General features: G+C 38.9%; 1 protein-coding gene across 2 annotated transcripts; it reads left to right on the top strand.

Annotated features, from left to right (window-relative positions):
• The first annotated feature begins 54 nt into the window (after positions 1–54).
• On the top strand, positions 55–18,707 carry MTERF3 (mitochondrial transcription termination factor 3). 2 transcript variants are annotated; one of them, XM_035011564.1, is made up of 9 exons: positions 55–172; positions 2,872–3,220; positions 4,508–4,660; positions 8,768–8,806; positions 9,325–9,514; positions 13,474–13,621; positions 13,978–14,049; positions 15,203–15,364; positions 18,406–18,707. In XM_035011564.1, exons 2-9 carry the CDS (start codon positions 2,887–2,889, stop codon positions 18,598–18,600), a joined length of 1,293 nt encoding a protein of 430 aa, XP_034867455.1. In that variant the 5' UTR covers positions 55–172; positions 2,872–2,886; the 3' UTR covers positions 18,601–18,707. The 2 variants fall into 2 exon arrangements, with proteins under 2 accessions (XP_034867455.1, XP_034867456.1); XM_035011565.1 differs by lacking the exon at positions 8,768–8,806.
• The last annotated feature ends 1,029 nt before the right edge of the window (positions 18,708–19,736 follow it).

Below are 19,736 nucleotides of genomic sequence, written 5' to 3'. Positions count from 1 at the left end.
CGCAGATGGTCTCGCCCACTCCGGCCGCAGGCCACGTGGGCGAGGGAGCGCGGCGGCGCGGGCCGGCCGGGCTGGCTGACGGGCGGCCGTGAGACGCTGCGGGGCTGTCCGCCGGGCCGGGCCAGCCTGGCGGCCACCCGCAAGCAAGCCAAGAGCGTGCGCCTCGCCACAGGTAAAGCGGGAGCCGCCGGAGCACTCGGGGCGCGCTCCCGGTGGGGTTCGGGTCCGGACCCACCCGCGTCCAGGCCGGCCCGGGGCCTCCTGGCCCCTGGGTCTCCGCGGCCCGGTCGGGGGCGATTAGTTTAGTTTTGTTTTTTTCTCTGGCCGACGAGACGAAAACGCAACTATGCTTGTTTATTAGCGCCTTTTGCGGAGGACGCGGAAGGAAGCCTAGCGTGGCAGCTGGCTTCCTGCGGAAGTTCGCTGTGGGGACTTGTTAAAATGGCCTAGGAGGGGCGTGTAGCATTCACGAGGGGCCCCTGATTACGAAGCCATCTTCCCAACACCCGCTTTCGTCCCCTGACATCACTTATTAGCCTTACAGAGTTAGAAATCTTGAATCCTGGGAAAACAGTACTTCAGTGGCAATTCCTGTTCCTAGCGAAGAATTAGAGCAAGTCCTGGTGTATGATATTTTAATGCAGAATCCTTTAGGGCTTTTTCCTTTAATCTTCCTGATGGAGTCGTGTTAGATTTACTGTTAGCACCACGCAGGGCCTTTGTGCACGTCTGCAAATGCCTTATCCGCATTTGAATACTGAGTAGACGAATTACTCATAGTTGCAACTGATTCATTTCCATCCCACAGACATTGGAGCAATGCAAGTCTCGGGGCTAATGGGGAATAGTCACTGGGAGGGTGGGTCCACAGATAGGACCCAGCCCTGGTCCAGTGAACGAACAATTTATCAATTGTTAAGAGGTATACACAGCAATGAAATGATGTAGAGAGGATACTGCACTTGTAAATACAAACAGGATAAACATTAGGTGAATGCATAAAGGTCTTTAAATGAATATGGGTGGAATTCAAAAATTAATTTGCGCTATATGGGAGGAGTATTAATTTGAGCCTGGAAAGGCTTCACAGTGAATGTGGGATTTCAGAAGTTTGCTTTGAAACAGGATGAAATATTTAGATAAACTTAGAAGTCAAAATATTTTAAAGCTGATTGGGACCTTAAGAATCACATTACCTTTTCAAAAAATTGTTATTTTTTTTAACAATTTTTATTATTTATTTATTTTAAAGATTTTATTTATTTGACAGAGACGCAGGGAGAGAGGGAACACAAGCATGGGGGAGTGGGAGAGGGAGAAGCAGGCTTCCCACCTAGCAGGGAGCCCAATGCGGGCTTGATCCCAGGATCCTGGGATCATGACCTGAGCCGAAGGCAGATGCTTAACGACTGAGCCACCCAGGTGCCCCCAAAAATTGTTATTTCAAGAATAGTTATTGAACCCCCATCATGGGCCTGTCAGTGTGCCCACCACAAGAAGAAATAGTCTTGTCAACTAGCACACCTGAGGTCTTCTGGCTTCCAATTTGCTCCCTTTGTGCAGAGAATGAATGTTGTAGGTTTGAGGGAAACCTGACAGATTTGGCGAGTCATTTCCTGCCAGAATTTAACAAAAAGCACCTATCCCATAGGCTGTTGTGCCTACCTATTTCCTTTCTAAAATCATTTCAGAATGATAGTGAGACTTTCACTTTCGTAAAGCTCTTTCAGGAGACTTCCCTAAACTACAGATATCCAGGAGGAGGTTAGACCTTCAATATCTGGTCTAATTGTGAGCATAAAACAAGCTGAATTCCAATATGTAGAAAAACAAAAAAGTTGTATACTACAGTTAATTCAGCAGAATTCATTTATATATGGATGTGTAATCAATAATAATACTAATGGCTAACTTTGTTGAGGATTTTCCGTATACTGGACTCCATGCTGTGTGTTATATGGATTATCTTATTTAACATAAAATTATATGCATCAAATCTACTCTTCTAATTAAGCTGTCTAAATATAAAATTCCTTCATAATCCTGGAGCTTAAAGTATTAACAGCCTTTCCTTATAAAAATCTTAAAACAACTGCATTTTCAAAATATTCATGTATTCTTTACTGGTTGCTTATGTATTTCTGTCACTTCATTTTGCTTGCTAGTTTTGACCTTTTGTTTTGAAGCCTTTTCTTTTTCTTTTTTCCTACAGCCAAAAAACAGAATTTGACAAAATTGGTTTTGTTCAATTCCCTTTTGAGGAACAGCTTTATCTGAAATAATCAAGTGTTCAGCCCTGAGGATTAACCAAGAAACAATCTTCTAGATAACAGTGATGATATTTAGGACAGTGATAATTCATTTAGGGCAAAGTAGATTTCTTCTTGTTTTTTAGTTTGTGAGTAATGCATAAACATAAAATGCATTTGCATAATTCAGTGTCTTGGATCAACAATCTGCTTCTTCAAACCAATGTCCTTCAAACCAAATATCAAGAACACTTAATTGCATCACCTTATTTCCTTTAAATATTAAATTAACAGATTATTGGGTTCAGCTGTAATTTAAACACAGATTTTTGTTTTAAATGGTTTTCTTATACCAATGGTTTTGCTTTTTTTTATATTGTAAAGCAGTCATTATTTTTCCAGTTCAGAAGTTCCTGTCTTTTGGTTTATAACTGGGGCTGTCTTGTTTTTGGCTTTTCCTGTGCTTAAGTAACATGTGACTGCTCTAATTATCTAAGTCTATTGAACATCTTTTAATTAGAAAAAAGATTTTCCAGTTTATCATTTTGTTGTTTGAGTACTGTTCTAAACATTTAAGTCAAGTGAGTTTCTCTTTTTTGATGGTTATATATTTCCTTTGTAGGCTACTTTAAGAAAAATGGCTTTGTCAGCCCAACAGATATCCAGATGGTTCAATTCAGTTAAATTGAGTAGCTTCATTACAGCTACACAATGCGGAAAACATTTCCAGAGACCAGGAAGAACATTGTTGCTTGGCTTTTCTGCTCAGCCACAGATGTCCTCTGATAATTGCTTTCTCCAGTGGGGATTCAAGACTTACAGGACTTCCTCCTTATGGAATAGTTCCCAGTCTACCAACTCAAGTAGGCAAGAGATTGGTTCTGGCCAAAGTACTCTGCTTCCTTGCATGAATGAACAGACACAGAAGACACAAAAAATACCCAACTTTGATTCTGAGCTGTCTCTAGAAGGTAATTCTGAACTTCCCGAAGAGTCCCCTCTGCCCCACTTTGATAGTTTGAACAGGTTAACTGTTTATAGTCTGTTAGCCTATTTCAGGTCATACTTTGTACCAAGTAAGAAAAAGAACAATGCCAGTTCTATTCATTTACTTATTTGACTGAGAAAAAAGGTTTGTAGATTAATATATAGATAATATTATGTTCTAGATTTATGTGTAACAGTGGCTTTCTAAATACTTTATTTAAATTTATAAAAAATTTTCAGGTGGTAATTAGTTTTACTAGGGTATAATTTATCCTAATATATTCCTAATTAGGATATAATTTTATCCAAGTAAAATTCATCAGTTTTGAGTGTATAGTTTTATGAATTTTGACAAACACATTTAGTAGTGTAACAGCCTCCACAATTAACAAACCAAAAAGAACACAAATAGAACACCCCAAAAAACTCCCTTGTCACTTTTTAGTCAGTCCTCGCTCTCCTATGCTTCCTCTTCTAGGAATATTCCCATGCAAGGAATATTTCACCACAATGAGGGAATATTAGGTTAAGTAGAATATGAAAGAAAGCAGGGTCAAGGAGGGCAGAGAGGAAAGACTGGCTATAAGAAATAAGAAAGGGTAGTTATGAGAAGCAAAAAATAGAACGAAAAAATCATAGTCTTGATTCTTTAGCTTAAGGTAGGTTATAGTTCCCAGTGTCTCCCATTACGCATTTGGTTTAAACAAAACAAAATCTCAGAATCAGGGCTGTGCTAGAGAGGGTCATGTCCATAGTGAAGGACTACAGGTGGTAGAAACAGAATCATAGAAGTCCTTTTAAAGACATACTTGAGAATAACTTGGAGGAAAGGAGATTGCATCAAAAGACATTTCAGGATCGAATTGACTCTAACTCACACAAATCAGGATGGTAGAATATGTTGTACTTTGGGCCAGTTTAACAAGCTATGGTAGAATCTATCTCAAAATGTACTAGAAGGTCAGTTGATTTTTAGCATTCTTACCTATTGATTAAAAGTGAACTAAAAGAAAGGAATTTTGTGTAGGACCTCCTCCTTATGAATAGAAACTTACCAACAGATTGCTTATCTTGGAGGAACAGTGGTTGATTTCTCTAAATAGTCTTAGCCTTACCTCTTAGGAGGTAGAAAATATTTGAACTTCTAAGATATTTAGTTCTGAGATGATCCCAAGATTTAAAAAGAAGCAAACTAGGGAAGAGGTTTCACTTTTAAGTATACAGTCTGGAGAGCTGACCGCCCCTGTCTTTCTATATGGCTGGCTTCAAAGCACTGGACGACCTGCCTCCGGTGTCTCCGTTGCAGCCAGTTTCCGAGGAGGAGGCCGTTCAGATTATCGCAGACCCTCCACTGCCCCCAGATACGTTCACGCTTCGAGACTACGTGGATCATTCTGAGACTCTGCAGAAGTTAGTGCTTCTAGGTAAGTCTCAACAACCTACAGGTACTTTTTCAGTGTATTCCTCATTTGCTTTTTTGCCTTACTTTGTTCAAATCAGCATTTTTAATCTTTATCAAGATGAACAGAAGTCATATAGTGTGGAAAAAGCTTCTAGTGAAAAACCGTACTCTCTGCTTCATCCTTCCTGACCTTCATGCTATTCCCCAGAGGTGTCTCCTTAACTTTTACAGCTCTTTCTGTTTGTAGTTAATCTCTGTTTATGTCATTGTTTATAGTGCTGTGGCTTGGTTCATCAGTTTTAGACATTGGTTGATCTCTTGTATGTACATACATATTTTTCCCCTATTCAGTTTGCCCAGTATAGTTATGGTAACAATTTTTAGATGAATCATCAGTCAGCGATTATATTATGACTATAAATATTGCTTGCTGCTCTCTGGGTTCGTTTTCATTTTGCAATAGTTGTTAATAATTCTTGTTTTTCCTTTGATTAGTTTTCTTTATTTCTAGGGCCAAATTTTCCCACACCTTCCAGTAGCCTGTCAGGACAGTGTTTCCTGCAGTAAACCCTACCAGATGAGGAATTCCTTCCTTTTCCCCACCACCTCCTGCCCTTCCTCCTGGAGCCCACTGTCCCCCTAATGTGGATGGTTTCTGTCTAGGCCTGCTCCATAACTATTTTAGCTTGTTGGCTGGGAGGATGCACTGGGGTCTGGATAGTTGAAGACAGCCAAGTGATCTCACTGCAGACTTTTTACTTAGTCCTCTCCTGTTCAGTCCAACACCTTATTGCAGCCATCTGCTTCTCTCATTATCCCTAGCTCTGGCACATCTCTGGTTTCATTTTCCCAGATGATAAACCTCCTTTCTCCCCGGGGGATTGAGAGGAACAGGGTAGGTAAGGGATTCTCTCTCAAATTCATCTGCTCTCATTCTCCAGTCACTGCCATACTTTAGGCTCTCATTTTTCACTGGAAAGTTAGGAGCTTCCTAACTTGATAGCCGTCTTATCAGATAGCCACATTGCTCTGATGATCTCTCAAATACCAGTTCTCTTTCTAAAATGCCGATCTGACTATGTCAGTGACCTATTGGAAATCCTTCAAAGCCTCCCCGGGATGTCAGCGCTCTGCCTAATCTGGCCCCAGCTTACCTTTTCAGCTTTACTCCTTTCCCCTTCTCTCCTTCTGTTCGGCCAGCTCTGACCACTGGAAGACTTAGTTCAAGTTCTTCGGTGACCCTCCTCTGGACCCTTGCATCACCCCGGCTTAGTTCCATTCTAGCACTAATAACAGCATTACAGTTGTTTACTTCCCTGTTCCTGTGCAAGTTACGCAAATGTGCAGGTAACGGCCTTTGTTCTCAAGAAGCTTCAAGTCTTCAGAAGTATCTAAATATACATATATAAAAATAACTGGACTACAAGGATGAAAGGTAAAGTGAGAAGTGCTACATAAGACATACAAATACAGTGTCCTTTGGCTTCAAAGGGGAGAGAAAGATGACATCTGCTACAAAGAGGAGAGCCAGTCACCTTCCTTCTGGAACAGCTTCCCCAGCCTTATGGTAGGTGCCAGGGCTAATACAAGATAAACAGAAGACGTGGCCCCTGCCTTTAAATAATTTACAGCATACTAAGAGTTTTGGAATATATGTTCCAGCCATTCCTTCTCTGTATGTTGATATGTCAACAGCATATCTTGGAAGTAACTTAGGTGACAGTACCGTGGAGGAGCCGTGATTGCCTTGTCAGAGGCAATCATACTTGTCAGAGGCAGTATTTTTGAGGACCCATGTGTCCCGGTGCCTGTCTGCTTCTCCGATCTGTTTTCTGCCCTACTCTGCCTGTTTTCTATCCCAGGAGGCCAGTCTCCATGCACTAGAGCTTCTTTGCCAGCAGGCTCCTGGGCAGCTTCAGCCAGTGGGAGGGAGGCACTTGCAGGAGGAGAGCGAAGGCGGGTGGGAGTATATTTTTTTTCCCGTTCCTTCCCTGCTTTGGGTCCTGTAACTGCCTCGCTCCGTGACAACAGCTCCTCCTGAGCAGCCCTTTCTTAATAGCTTGCAGTTCCCTCTGGGTTCGGGGCATACTTTTTGCTCCCTGTCTGTTTAGCACTAGGGGTGCCCTTGTTCGCTCCCTCATCCGTCACACCACTGTGTAAAGTCCCTTCATTAAAGTTCTTTTTGCTCGCACTTTCTAGGGCAATATCTGCTGCCTGCCAGACCTTGATGGATACACTAGATATGTGTAACCATAACTGAATACAGTGGTAATAATTGTAGTTACTGAATGGATAAAAGCAACTCAGACTGCAGTCACCCAGAAGTTAGAGGCGTGTATTACTCATTTGTTATATCCCCAGAGCCTAACAGAAGTGCCTGGTCCATAGTGGGAATTCAGTGACTATTTTTTCAAGTTAATCTTGAGTAAGTCCAAGTGATTTGTGCTGACAGCAGTGTGCTCTCCTGATGAGATTCTGCTCTCCTATTGCTGTTAAAAGGCAGCTTTTCAGGATTTCTGTTTGAGCGCAGTCAGGGTGTGACGGCTAATGCTGAGCAAGGCGCTTCAGCACAGATCAGCTGTATGAGTAAGTTCAATTCCAAGTCTGAACCCTGTATGTTATTTTCAAAGCACCCCTTCCCACATTTATCACAGAGATTTGGAACTAGCTTCTGTCTTACTTATGTATCCATCCAATAATTTATTTTTATTAATACTATTTTTAAATTAGAATTTCATCTAGTTGTTAATAATGCAAGTACTGTAAGAGAAAGAGCTCTCACCTTCTCTACATACCCATTTCCACTTTCCAGAGGTAACCCTATCACCAATTTGTTGAATAGCTTTCCCCACCTTTTTCTATGCAAATACATTTATTACAGAAAGCCATACATGAGTTTTATATTTTTATGTAGTCATACTTAATATTTTTTAAACTGTTTTCTTGTAGTAGTTTTAGAGTTAGTACACATTTAGATGCTTAATCTTTTGTGTAAGATATAGAAGGAATTTTTTTTAAGTAAAATTGACATATAGTTTCAGATACACAACATAGTGATTCAGTAGTTCTGTACATTACATCATGTTCACCGTAAGTGTAGTAATAGAAACAATTATTTTTCACACGTATAGCTAGTGGTCCCATTATGTTGTAATGAATAGTGTATCTTTTCACCCATTAATTTGAAATGCCATTATTATTATATGCTAATTTTTTATTTTATTCATTTAGTTGATCTTGGCTCTGTTTCTGGTCTTTATTCTGCGGGTGTGTTTGTGTAATCTGTTTTTCTAGTCATGATCATCTTACATCAATGCCTGCCTAATATCAAGAAATTTGGGTTTAGAATTATGTTTGGATATAATAGTATATGAAATTATAATTTTTCTGGTTATGTACACCATTAAAGAATGTTTTTATTTCATTGCTTTTATATTTAAGACTTGAAAGTTGCATCTGGAAATCAGTTTGAGAGTTATTTTTCATCTGAAGAAATATTTTTAAGAATATAAAACTTTAACCTTAAGGTTTTAGATTATCTTCAAATGTTTACTCTCAACATAAAGAAGAGGCCTTTCCTGTTCATGCTTATTTTTTTAATCAGATAAAAGGAAAAAAATGAGAGAATAAAATGCTCAGTTGTTTTTTTGGTTTTTTTTTTTAAGATTTTATTTATTTGACAGACAGAGAGAGCACAAGTAGGCGGAGCGGCAGGCAGAGGGAGAGGGAGAAGCAGGCTTTCGCTGAGCAGGGAGCCCGACGACGTGGGGCTCGATCCCAGGACTCTGGGATCATGACCTGAGCCGAAGGCAGCTGCTCAATCGACTGAGCCACCCAGGTGCCCCAAAACGCTCAGTTTTAATGAGAATTTTGAATTACAGGTTACTTTGATTCCTTGCCTAATTAACATTGCCATCTAATTATATCCATAACCAGAGAATACTTGAAAGTAACAGCTTGCTTTCTCCCTCTTCTTTCTTTCTTCTATGCCTTGTCTCACTTACTTAGACTACCTAAGATTATAAGGATACGTGAAGGTCAAAGGTTGTATACTTTCTGCTTTGTTGTATATTTGAGGGCTGTATATGCTCACCTGTTCTCACACAGACATTTCTTGTGCTCCTTCAAGGTACTTGTCTCCATGCTGAAGACCTGGAGATTACAATGAGTAAGACATAGGGTTATTTTTATTCCCCCACCCGGAGGAGATCATAAACATATTTCGAAAATAATGCTTATAACTAAGGAAATGACAAATGTCAAAGAAAGTAACAATTCATTTAAAGGGTTTGTTACACTGTAGAATTGCCACTTAAGCAATTACTGTGGAGATCAGTAGGAGCTCATAAGCATTATTCAAACAATATTCAAGAACCATAGATAAAGAGGATGATCCTAGCTAGGTCACTATGACTTGGTGAATTTGTTTCAGGTAGAAATTTAACCCCAACTGAATTGTTTTCCTCTATATGTGACTTTGACATAAGTACTATGTTTTCATTTTAATTTAATTTTATTTCTGCAACTAGTTTAGTTTAAATATATTTAGAAGTTTCTATTGGCCTGTCTCAGTTCTCTTTTGGACAGGTTGTTGATCTTCATCAGTAATTCCTTGTGTTTTTATGTATGAAGTTTAATGACCTAGCTAAACAGTTATCTTCAAACAGTATTTGTAATTTATTATAGGAGTGGATCTCTCAAAGATAGAAAAACATCCAGATGCAGCCAACCTCCTTCTGCGACTGGATTTTGAAAAAGACATTAAGCAAATACTCATGTTTCTTAAAGATTTGGGTATAGAGGATAACCAGCTGGGAACATACCTGACTAAAAACTATGCTATTTTCTCCGAAGACCTTGAAAATCTTAAGACCAGGTAGGGCTTTTACAATGATTTTTCACATAACCCAAGAAGTGGTTATGAAGGAAATATATGTGTAAGTTATTTTTAAGTCTTAGCTGCATAAGGATCGGCTGATAATGAACATGAATATTATTATTATTATTATTATTTTGGTTACGGGACTTCCTTTGATCAAGATTAAGTATCTAAAACAGTCCTTTTATTTGACTTCTCATTTTTATGTGTTCAACTTACTGCTGAGTCAACACTCAACGGGTTCTCTTCAGAAACTGGAATAAAAAAATTTTTTTAATCCATCAACACATGGCTAAATTACCTGAGAGTGCACTTAGAGTTACGAAAGCCTGAACTTTTGTGGGTTGTTTTAATTTTCAGGGCAGTTTTTGATGGTAGACATCTGACATCCTCTTGGCACATTATTGTATCATTTGCTTAATCATTTACGTAAGTGGCCTATTTTGGTTGTTCCTTTTTTTCTTCTTTAAAAAGCACTTCCATAAACATCTTTGTACTTCATTCAACATTCAAAGAATTTATTACATCTGTGAGAATCAATACAGTGAGATGAGATAGTATTGATCTGTGAGATAAGAACCCTGCTAGGCACTGGGAACACCACAGAGAACAAGACAGAGCCCCTGTCCCTAAGTTCACCTTTTGAATTTATCATCCTCCCTACTTCGTACCTAAGTCAGTTCTTCCCTGTATTCCCAGATTCACTGAATAGGAGCACTGTTCACCTTGTTGCCCAAATCAGAAACATTAGTGTTAACTTTGGCTTCTCTTCTTACAGTATCCACATCTAATAAATCAACTATCAATTCTTTTTTATCTCTCAAATCAGTCAGTGCATTTCTCTGAATCTTCACTGTGAAGATCACCTTGGGTCCCCATTTCACATGAAGACTGCTCTAACAGTCTCCTGACTGGTCTGCCTCTGGTCTTCATCCCCAGATTATTCTTACTCTGATGGTGAGCCTCACTGCATTTCAGAGAACTTTACAGTTCCTTGAACAATATCAGAGTACAATGCCTTGTCTGAATTAGGAAAAAGAACTAAACAAAAAACTGGATTCCGTACATTGAACGATTTGAGCTCCTGTATATGCAAGGCACTGAGCTAGACTTGAACCCCAAAAGACAGAACGTGCACATGCTCTCTCTTCATGGACTTACCTTCTGGTATAATACAGACAGACTATTACAGGGGAGAGAACGGATGATTCTAGGAAACTCAGTCTGACATATCCAGCTCTGCTTCTCCTGACTGTCTGGAACACTGATCCCTCCCCATTCAAAAACCAGTTTGCCCTACTGTTCAAGATTTATTCAAAGGAAGTGTGCATACCAGGAGGTGGGGATTATTGGGAGCCATGTCAGAAACTGCCTACTATGCTAATACTATTTTTTTAAATTGAAGTATAGTTGACATACAATGTTGAATCAGTGATTCAACAAGTCTGTACAAGGCTATCTGTTATGCTATGCTCACCACATGTGTAGCTACCATCTGTCACCATACAGCGCTATTTCAATACCACTGACTATTGCACCACTATTATTAATATCCCCATTTTCCACGGGAAGCACAGAAAGGTTTAATAATTTGCCCAAGATTACGCGGATAGTGTAAGTGACAGAGCTGGGATTCAGGCCCACTTAGTCTAACTGCAGAGTCCTCGCTACTGCCCCATGCTGTCTCCCTACTCTTAATTCTGTAAAGGAAACCTGAGTTTAAAAGAAGCTGAAGTTACTTGCTCAAGATCACACATGCTCCTAACAACGAGAGGATATTCTCTCATGGACAGCATAGTCTAGTGGTTCCTAAACTCTGGAGCATTATTTTAATTACTTGGAATTTTTTAATAGGTTTATCCACATACAGCAAAAAATAAGCTGCTACTGTAAGAGGCAAGAGTATGATAATCTTTAATTGAACTTAGCTTTTGTCTCTGGTATGTACAGTAGTCTTATTTCTAGGATTTCTGTAATAGCATTGATTTCATATACTTGTTTTCCTTTGAATGAAGAAAATTTCAAATGTATAAAAAAGTTATTTTCAAATGAATAATTTGCATTTAATTATTTGAATTTTTTTTGGCTGGGCATATCTTAGTTTTTTATTAGAAAAATTATCACAAGGTAGACAACAGTTTTGATAATGTTTTAGTCAGATATTGATTTTTGCTGTGACCAAAAAAAGGGGGGGGGACAAAAAGTAATCCTCCTTCCCACCTACTTATATTTGTCCCTCATTAACTTTCTGAGACCCATCTGTGGAGGCAGCTACTATGATCAGGTTTTTTGTTTGACCTGCTAAGAATGTTCTGTCATATGTAAGCATATGTGTATATCTGTGTACAAATACACATGAACCCACATACATACAACTGGTAGCATTTATACATACTATTCTGCACCCCACTTTCTTACCTTAACTGTATGTTAGAGATAGTTTTGTACTGGGACTTCCTCTTTTTTTAATGCTAGTTTAGTTCATACTGTGGATCATCCAGTCCCTCACGATAAACATGGTGCTTGATTCCAGTCACTGCTACCACAACAAGGCTTCAGTGACTCTCCATATGTGTGTGTGTGTGCATGTATATATATATCATTTTGCACATACTGCTATATATCTGTAGGACAGATTTCTAGAAGTGGAATTGCTAGGTGAAAGGGTATGTGCATTTATAATCTTAAAGATATCGACAAGTTGTCCTTTGTAAGGTTGTTTTCCAGTATACACATCCACCAGCGTCATACAGAAGTGCCAGTTTCTCTGTTACCCTCACTATTACAGAGTCATCAAACTTTATGGTTTCAGTTCATTTTATAGATAAAAACAGTGCCTCAGTGTTGTTTCAGAAATGATGTTTGGAGGCTCTTTTCCTCTGTTGAATTTCTATTTACATCACCTTTTCTATAAATCACATATGTCCTTTGTCATTTTAAAATTAAGTCTTTTTCTTTCTTTTGTAAGCATTCTTCTGTATTTTAACAAAATTAGTTATTTCCCCGTGACATGTTGTAAATACTTGTCACTTGTTTTGACTTTGTCAGTGCTTGGGCAGGGGGGATGCCTTGCATTTAAGTGTTTATATAGTTAAATTTGTCGGTCTTTTCTCTCATGTCCTCTAAGGGAGTCCCTTAAAGGAGTAGTCATCACTTATAAAATATAAGCTCTGGTGATACATGGTATAGAAATCTCATAGGCATGTCTGAGTTCAAATCTCAGCTTGGTCATTAATTAGCTGGTGGTCTAAGAGGAGTTATTTAACTTCTCTGAATCTATGTTTCTTCAGATACAATGTGGAAAATTTACCTGGTTCACGGGTTTTTGTTTCTTGTGTTTTATTTGGTGAGAATTAAACAAGATAATGTCCTAGTATATTTTAGGCATTTAATAAAACTGCCTTTTACTATGTTTATAAGTTTTTAAAAATCAATAATGTTATTTCATAGTCAAACTTTCTATATTTTACTACCATATTTTGGGTCCCAGAAACTTAGCAGGAAATTTCTCAGTTGTTAACAAAATGCATAATGGAAATCGCAGTAAAAATTATTTACGAATATACATAGTAAATTTGCTAAACTAAAAAATTCCTCTCTCGACTTCTGCTATGCTTGAGGGTCTTTATAAAAAGAGTTTGGAATCTCTTATTTTCTTAATTTATGGATTTATGTTCTTGGCAAAGAATTCTTAAATGAAGCTATTTGATTTTTTTCTACCAAGTAATAAAATAACTGAAAAGAGAATCTGTTAGTGGATTTCAGAATTATTTGGTTTCTGAGTAGAAATGGGAACCGTTCTGTCGTTGGATGGGTGCTTATTTTGCTTTAACCATATTTGGGCCATTATTGAATGTTTTTACTTATCCTTTTTTTTTTGTTTGTTACTTTGGAAAGTACATGACATTAGTAAATGTTAATCATATGTACATGTATTTTTTTGTTTGTTTCTCTAGAGTGGCTTATCTGCAGTCAAAAAATTTCAGTAAGGCACATATAGCACAGATGGTCAGAAATGCGCCATTTTTGCTGAGTTTTTCAGTGGAAAGATTGGATAACAGATTGGGATTTTTTCAGAAAGAACTTGAACTTAGCGTGAAGAAGGTAAAGAAAAGAGAATTTATATATTTCCATGTGAGCTACATTTAGAAGCTTAAATCTCACGTTTCTCACAGATGCCTGGTCCATATGAATTCTATAAATGCCTGGTATTTTTGTATAAGAATGAATTACCCTACTAGGTTAAATGTATAACTGTATCATTTTATAGTATTCCATCAAGTTGGTGCCTTAAGTTTTGTTTTCAGTATTTTTTTCCCTCAAACAGGATTAAGTTTATGTATTTTCAGGGTTCCTAGCTCATATTTTGAATTTTAGTTTTGTGTTCCTAGTAATGCCTTGTTTTCCCAAACTAGTTGAATGTGCATGTATAGTAATAATAGATTGTTTTATAACTATAGACTAGAGATCTGGTAGTTCGTCTCCCAAGGCTACTAACTGGAAGTCTGGAGCCCGTGAAAGAAAACATGAAGGTGGGTCGACTTTAAGATTTTCAGAAATCAGCTTCTTTCTTTAAGTGCTTAAGAAGAGGATAGATTTTGCTACTGTCTTCTTAACACTAGATTGTGAAAGAAGTAATTTCTAAAAAGATGGACATAGGAAATGATACAATAAATATCTAGCAAGCAGTTTATTTTAGTTAATAATATGTTCACACGTTGAGCAGGTGTTACATGCGTAAATCACCTTGTAGACACTGATACCAGTAATCCTAGAGTAATGCATTAGGTATCTGGGCGATGCCTGGAAACTGCGTTTGTTGCCAGTGTGAGACTCCAGGTTTATGTCACCTTGGTGGGAGATGAGATTTGGAGGCTGGATCCGGAAGACATCTGTGAAGAGCCTAGTAGCCAGCACATTGCACACTGCCCGCTCTAGTTCTATCACAGGACATACCAGACACTCGTTACTGTCCTACCTCCAAGCAAGTAGTATAAAGCCAAAGGCAGCTAACTAGTTAGTATACAAAGCTGTAGTCGTACTTGAAATTATGATAGAAGGCCTGTTTTTCTGAGGTGCTTAAAGTGTTTCATGTCCAGTTGTTGAAGAAATTTTTGTTGAGCACCTGCCCATGCACTGTGCTTGAAGATAGTCCCTGCTCTCATGGGGCTCATAATCTAGTAGGGGCATAGCCTGCAGAGTAATAAGAACAACGCATTGGTAGGGGAGCAGAGGACCTAACACACATTTGGGTATTTAGTTTTACCATCTCTGTCTGGAATTTTGACATGTGGTTTTTCCAGATAACATGTATGTGAGTGTGCTTGGGAGCAGAGGCTCAAAAAAACACATTGAAAATCTTAACTGCTGGTCTGTGGTGTAGGGCCCATACAGATAGCCTGACCAGGCCTTCCACATCCACCATTATTCTGTTTCATCGTTATGATAGCTCCTTTTGGTGATCTTCACGATTATCACCATGCTGTGAGAGTTCGTCTCAGGAGAGGGGCTTGAAATTCAGGATACCCCAGAAGCAGGAAGCTATGGACCCTTGAGGGCATTGGCATAGCTGTCTCCAGTTTTTAATGTCCTCATTTCAGATTTTAAAATAATCAGTGTGTCCTCTGGCATATTAGGAAAATAACTGTTTACATTTGTGATTCAAGCAACTCTACTTTCTCTTAGGTTTATCGTCTTGAACTAGGTTTTAAACATAATGAAATTCAACATATGATCACCAAAGTCCCAAAGATGTTGACTGCAAGTAAAAGGAAACTTACTGAGACTTTTGACTATGTGCACAATGTGATGAGCATTCCCCACCACCTCATCGTCAGGTTCCCACAGGTAACAAGTGCACAACTCTCTCTGGAAGCTCTCATTGCCCTTTGTCCAGAACTGCTCTGTGTGCATAGTGCTGTTCCACTGCAAAAATGACTTGCTGTTTGGGAAGGAATTGGGCCAATATACTCTGGTTCTGAGACTGACAGTTGTAGTAAGGTCATAATTTCTTTCGCCCATCTTTTAAATCAAGAACACATCTAGCAACGAAGTCAAGGGATCACTTGTGAAAAGTTTACAACTTCTAGGGCACACATGTACATAGGAGACACAAGGGACGAGTCTGTTCCCTTTAGTTGTTACCTATTGCTCATCCTGCCTGTTGGAATCTAACGTATTCCCAGTTGTGTTTTTCTCCCATCTAAATTAGAAAAGATCACTTCCCTTAAAGGTCCTTTCAATTCTACATGTACTTTTCATTCACAGTCTATCTAAATCCATTAGTTAGGGGCACCTGGGTGGCTCAGTCAGTTAAAGTGTCTTGACTCTAGGTTTCAGCTCAGGTCATCATCTCACGGGTCCTGAGATTGAGCCACACAGCGGGCTCTGCAGTCAGCAGGGAATCTGCTTGGGATTCTCTCCTGCCCCTCCCCCCATTCGTGTGGTCTCTCTAAATAATTGGAATAAATAAATGAATGAATAAATGAATGAATGAATAAATAAATCCATTAGTTAATGAGCCGTATTGTAATGATCTCCTACAAAAACATAAAACAGTTCTAGTTTGCCATTGTGCCAAAGCCATATTTATGTTTTCCAAGCTAATCAGACTTTCCTCTTTAGCAAGTGACATTATCTGCTGTTCACAAGAATGTTAACTCTTTGAAAGCAGAGATCCTTTCGGATTTATACACTGCTGGATTCCCGGTGCCTGGAACTATACAGGACATTTAGTAGGCACTAGATAAGTATTTGCTGAACAAATGAATGATTGAATTTCATCAAAGTCATCCTTTCTTTCCTGTTTGCCATGTGAATAGACACTCCATAGTCACTGGATAAATGAAAGATTGAATTTCATTAGAGTGATCCCCCTACTCTGTTGCTACATGTGTTCTTGATATAAAGATAGGCAAAAGAAATACGGCTTTAATATAACTCAGAACTAGATTGCATTTGGTACAATTCCTTCACAAATAGCAATGTTTATTTACCTATCACACTTCACTACGAATGGGCCCTTAATAGAGAGGTTTTTTTTGTTGGTTTTTTTTTTTAAGATTTTATTTATTTATTTGACAGAGAGAGACACAGCGAGAGAGGGAACACAAGCAGGGCGAGTGGGAGAGGGAGAAGCAGGCTTCCCGCCGAGCAGGTAGCCCGATGCGGGGCTCGATCCCAGGACCCTGGGATCATGACCTGAGCCGAAGGCAAACGCTTAACAACTGAGCCACCCAGGCGCCCCAATAGAGAGTTTTTCTGTTTCATCAAATGTGTATGTGTTGATTATTAAAAGTGCAGGGGTACAAATTTGGCTTATTGGAACAACTGTAAAGTAAGTGGTCTTCAACTAAAAAGCAGTAACAATTAGTTTTCCCCTGGGCTGTTAGATAATTCAGTGACAGAGTATGATAAAATAATCTGATTTGGGGATATAAAAATCAATCAGACATGGTGTGTATTCTTGTGGAATTTGTAATCTAGTGTGGAAGACAAGTCTCTAAAATGTAATTGATTTACATAATGTTAGAGTCTTAACCAGATAGACTTAGTTAAGTCTAAGTCTACCTTAACCTAGACTTAGATAAGTCTTAACCTTATAGAACTTATTAATTTAATTTAGAAGAGGTAGGAAAATCATAGAAATAATGATAGCTACTAAGTGCTCACTGTGTGTCAGCTCTGTCTTTACTGCTTTACTTGTATTAATTCATTTAATCCTCACAACCATCATATGAGATAGGTACTATTATTATCCCGATTTTACAAGTGAAGAAAGTAAGCATAAAAGGATTGTCCAAAGGTGGCTACCCAGGTAACAAGGAACAGAGACAAGATTAGAACTCTGGCAGTCAGGTTTAAAAATCCATGCTCTTAACTAGGATATTCTACCACTCTAAGAACTGACGTTTGAGTGGTCAGTAGAATGAGTGGGGTCTCAAAGATGGACAGAAACTTTCTAAGTAGGGGAAACTATAAACTTGACCAAATGCATCAAAATCACTTGTTTAAATAACACAGACTTTTAGGCACCCGAAACCCTAGCTTCTGGGAAGCCCAGTTATAGAACTGTGACTTCCTTTTTGGGATTCTTAGACTCATAGGGGTCTGGCTAATATTGTTTTTTTTAAAAAAAAAAAAGGAAAACTAACTGACAGGACTGTGGGGGAACTGATAGACTTTAAATTTTTGGCTGGTGTTTTAAAAACTTAAGTGGTATGAAAGGAATTTTCTCTTGCAAATAACAGTTCTGGTTGACCTGTTTCTGATTCCTTTTTAAAGTTGCTGCCACTCATGCTACTCCTTAGGAGTTTTAACCCCAAGACAAAGACGTGCTTCCCCTAGTTGCTCCCCTAGAGGCCAGGTTCATTTCATTCTAATACTAGTCGGAGGGAGCAGGCAGGAATTTTACAAAAATAAGGAAGCTTCACAAGATTGTGAAATCTTACAAACTTTTTGGTGCCAGTGGACCTTGATTTCTAACTTTGGTTCTCAAACTTGGCAGTCATCAGAGTCACCTCTGACATCAGTCACCAGTGACTCTCCAGAGTCACCTGGAGAACCTGTGGGCCCCACAAAAATTGAGTATTTTGGGGGCAGGGCCTGAGGATTTGCTATTTTAACATCTCCTCCATCTGGATTAGCCAATGTTCTTTGCCTGCAATATAGCCCTTAATTACTTTATAATTTTTCTGTTCTTTTTAATCATAATTTCTTAGCCAAAGCTATATGGTTTAAACCCTGTGGCATTTATCATAGTTACTAAGCATGTGGTCACTACTTTATAATTTTTAGCCTACTTAAATTTTTAGCCAAATAAACATTTTTAGTTGTTCATCTTTCAGTGCACATGTTGTTTTTAAAAACTTTTTTTTTTCTTTTTTTAGGTATTTAATACAAGGTTGTTTAAAGTCAAAGAAAGGCATTTGTTTCTTACCTATTTAGGAAGAGCACAATATGATCCAACAAAACCTAACTACATCTCTTTGGACAAGTTAGTGTCTTTGCCTGATGAAATATTTTGTGAAGAGATTGCCAAAGCCTCAGTACAAGACTTTGAAAAATTCTTAAAAACTCTTTAGTTTTTGATGAATGTTAAAATGTAATAATATAAAATGAATGTATATATGAATGAATGATACATATTTTTAAATAAATGCCTCATGCCTCCACTGATGCTGGAAACAATTTCTTGATATTGTGAATTTGGGTACACTTGTGGCAGATCTTTCTTACAAGTTCCTGGTGACTTAATTTTCTTCAACTCAACCATTTCCTTCCTTCTCAGGGAGGACAGAACTTAAACCACAGCAAGCTGAGAGAAGGAGTGAGAGTCACTTTCCTATGGGCTGGCACACTGTGTGTCCTTCTGGTGAGGATGAGGACAGAGGTTTCCCTCTGATATTCGCAGGCCTTCTAAAGTGGTTTCCTCACAAGACCTCTTTATTTTCTTCGAAATGTTAGAAGTTTCTGGAGCATGCTATATTATTATTCACCTAATAGCTACTGTTCACGTAGATAATGCTACAAAACACATTCCATTTTGGATGATCTGTGCTGTATCCTCCTGAGCATAGATATTCAGAGTTGCCCACAAATTAGCTACCGAGAATCGGGAAAGGAAAAAGGATTGGGGGGGGGGGGGGGGGGGGGGGGAGGAGGGGACTAGTGTGAAGATAAGTAAAGGGCAATGAGACGTATGGTAAAAGACCATAACAAACCTCTGACTTATTGCCAGTATGCAAAGATTTACAGCATGAACTGATACTCTTTTCCCCATTTATCATTTAGACATGTAATCCTGGGCCAATAATTTAACCTCTGGGTCAGATCCTTATTTGTAAAACAAGGCATTGTGACTTCAGCTATCTGCCTTGGGATCACAAGCTTGGATGGGTAGTTAACACTGGTGGCTTCCAGCGAACCACCCTGGTATTTGTTCTCCTTGTCCCCTTCCACACTGACTCTGGGCCAATGAGACCTGGTCCCTGAAACATTACCAAGCAGAGGCTAGATAAGTACTTGCACACTGGGGCTTGTCCTCTTGAAACATTTGCTCTTGGAACCTTGAGCCACTATGTAAAGAGGTTGGGTGACTCGGAGAAATGAGGTGGAGAGAAAGAGGTGTCTGGCCAAACCTCAGCTATTCCAGTCATGCCAAGGGAGCACCAGACATGGCGGGGGGGGGGGGGGGGGGGGGAAGCTTAGACATTTCAGC

The sequence above is a fragment of the Mirounga leonina genome, unplaced genomic scaffold, assembly GCF_011800145.1.
Source record: "Mirounga leonina isolate KUSES-001 unplaced genomic scaffold, KU_Mleo_1.0 Mir_165, whole genome shotgun sequence".
NCBI lineage: Eukaryota > Metazoa > Chordata > Mammalia > Carnivora > Phocidae > Mirounga > Mirounga leonina.
Note: the sequence above shows the minus strand (reverse complement) of the source record. Positions and strands in the feature narration are given on the sequence as shown.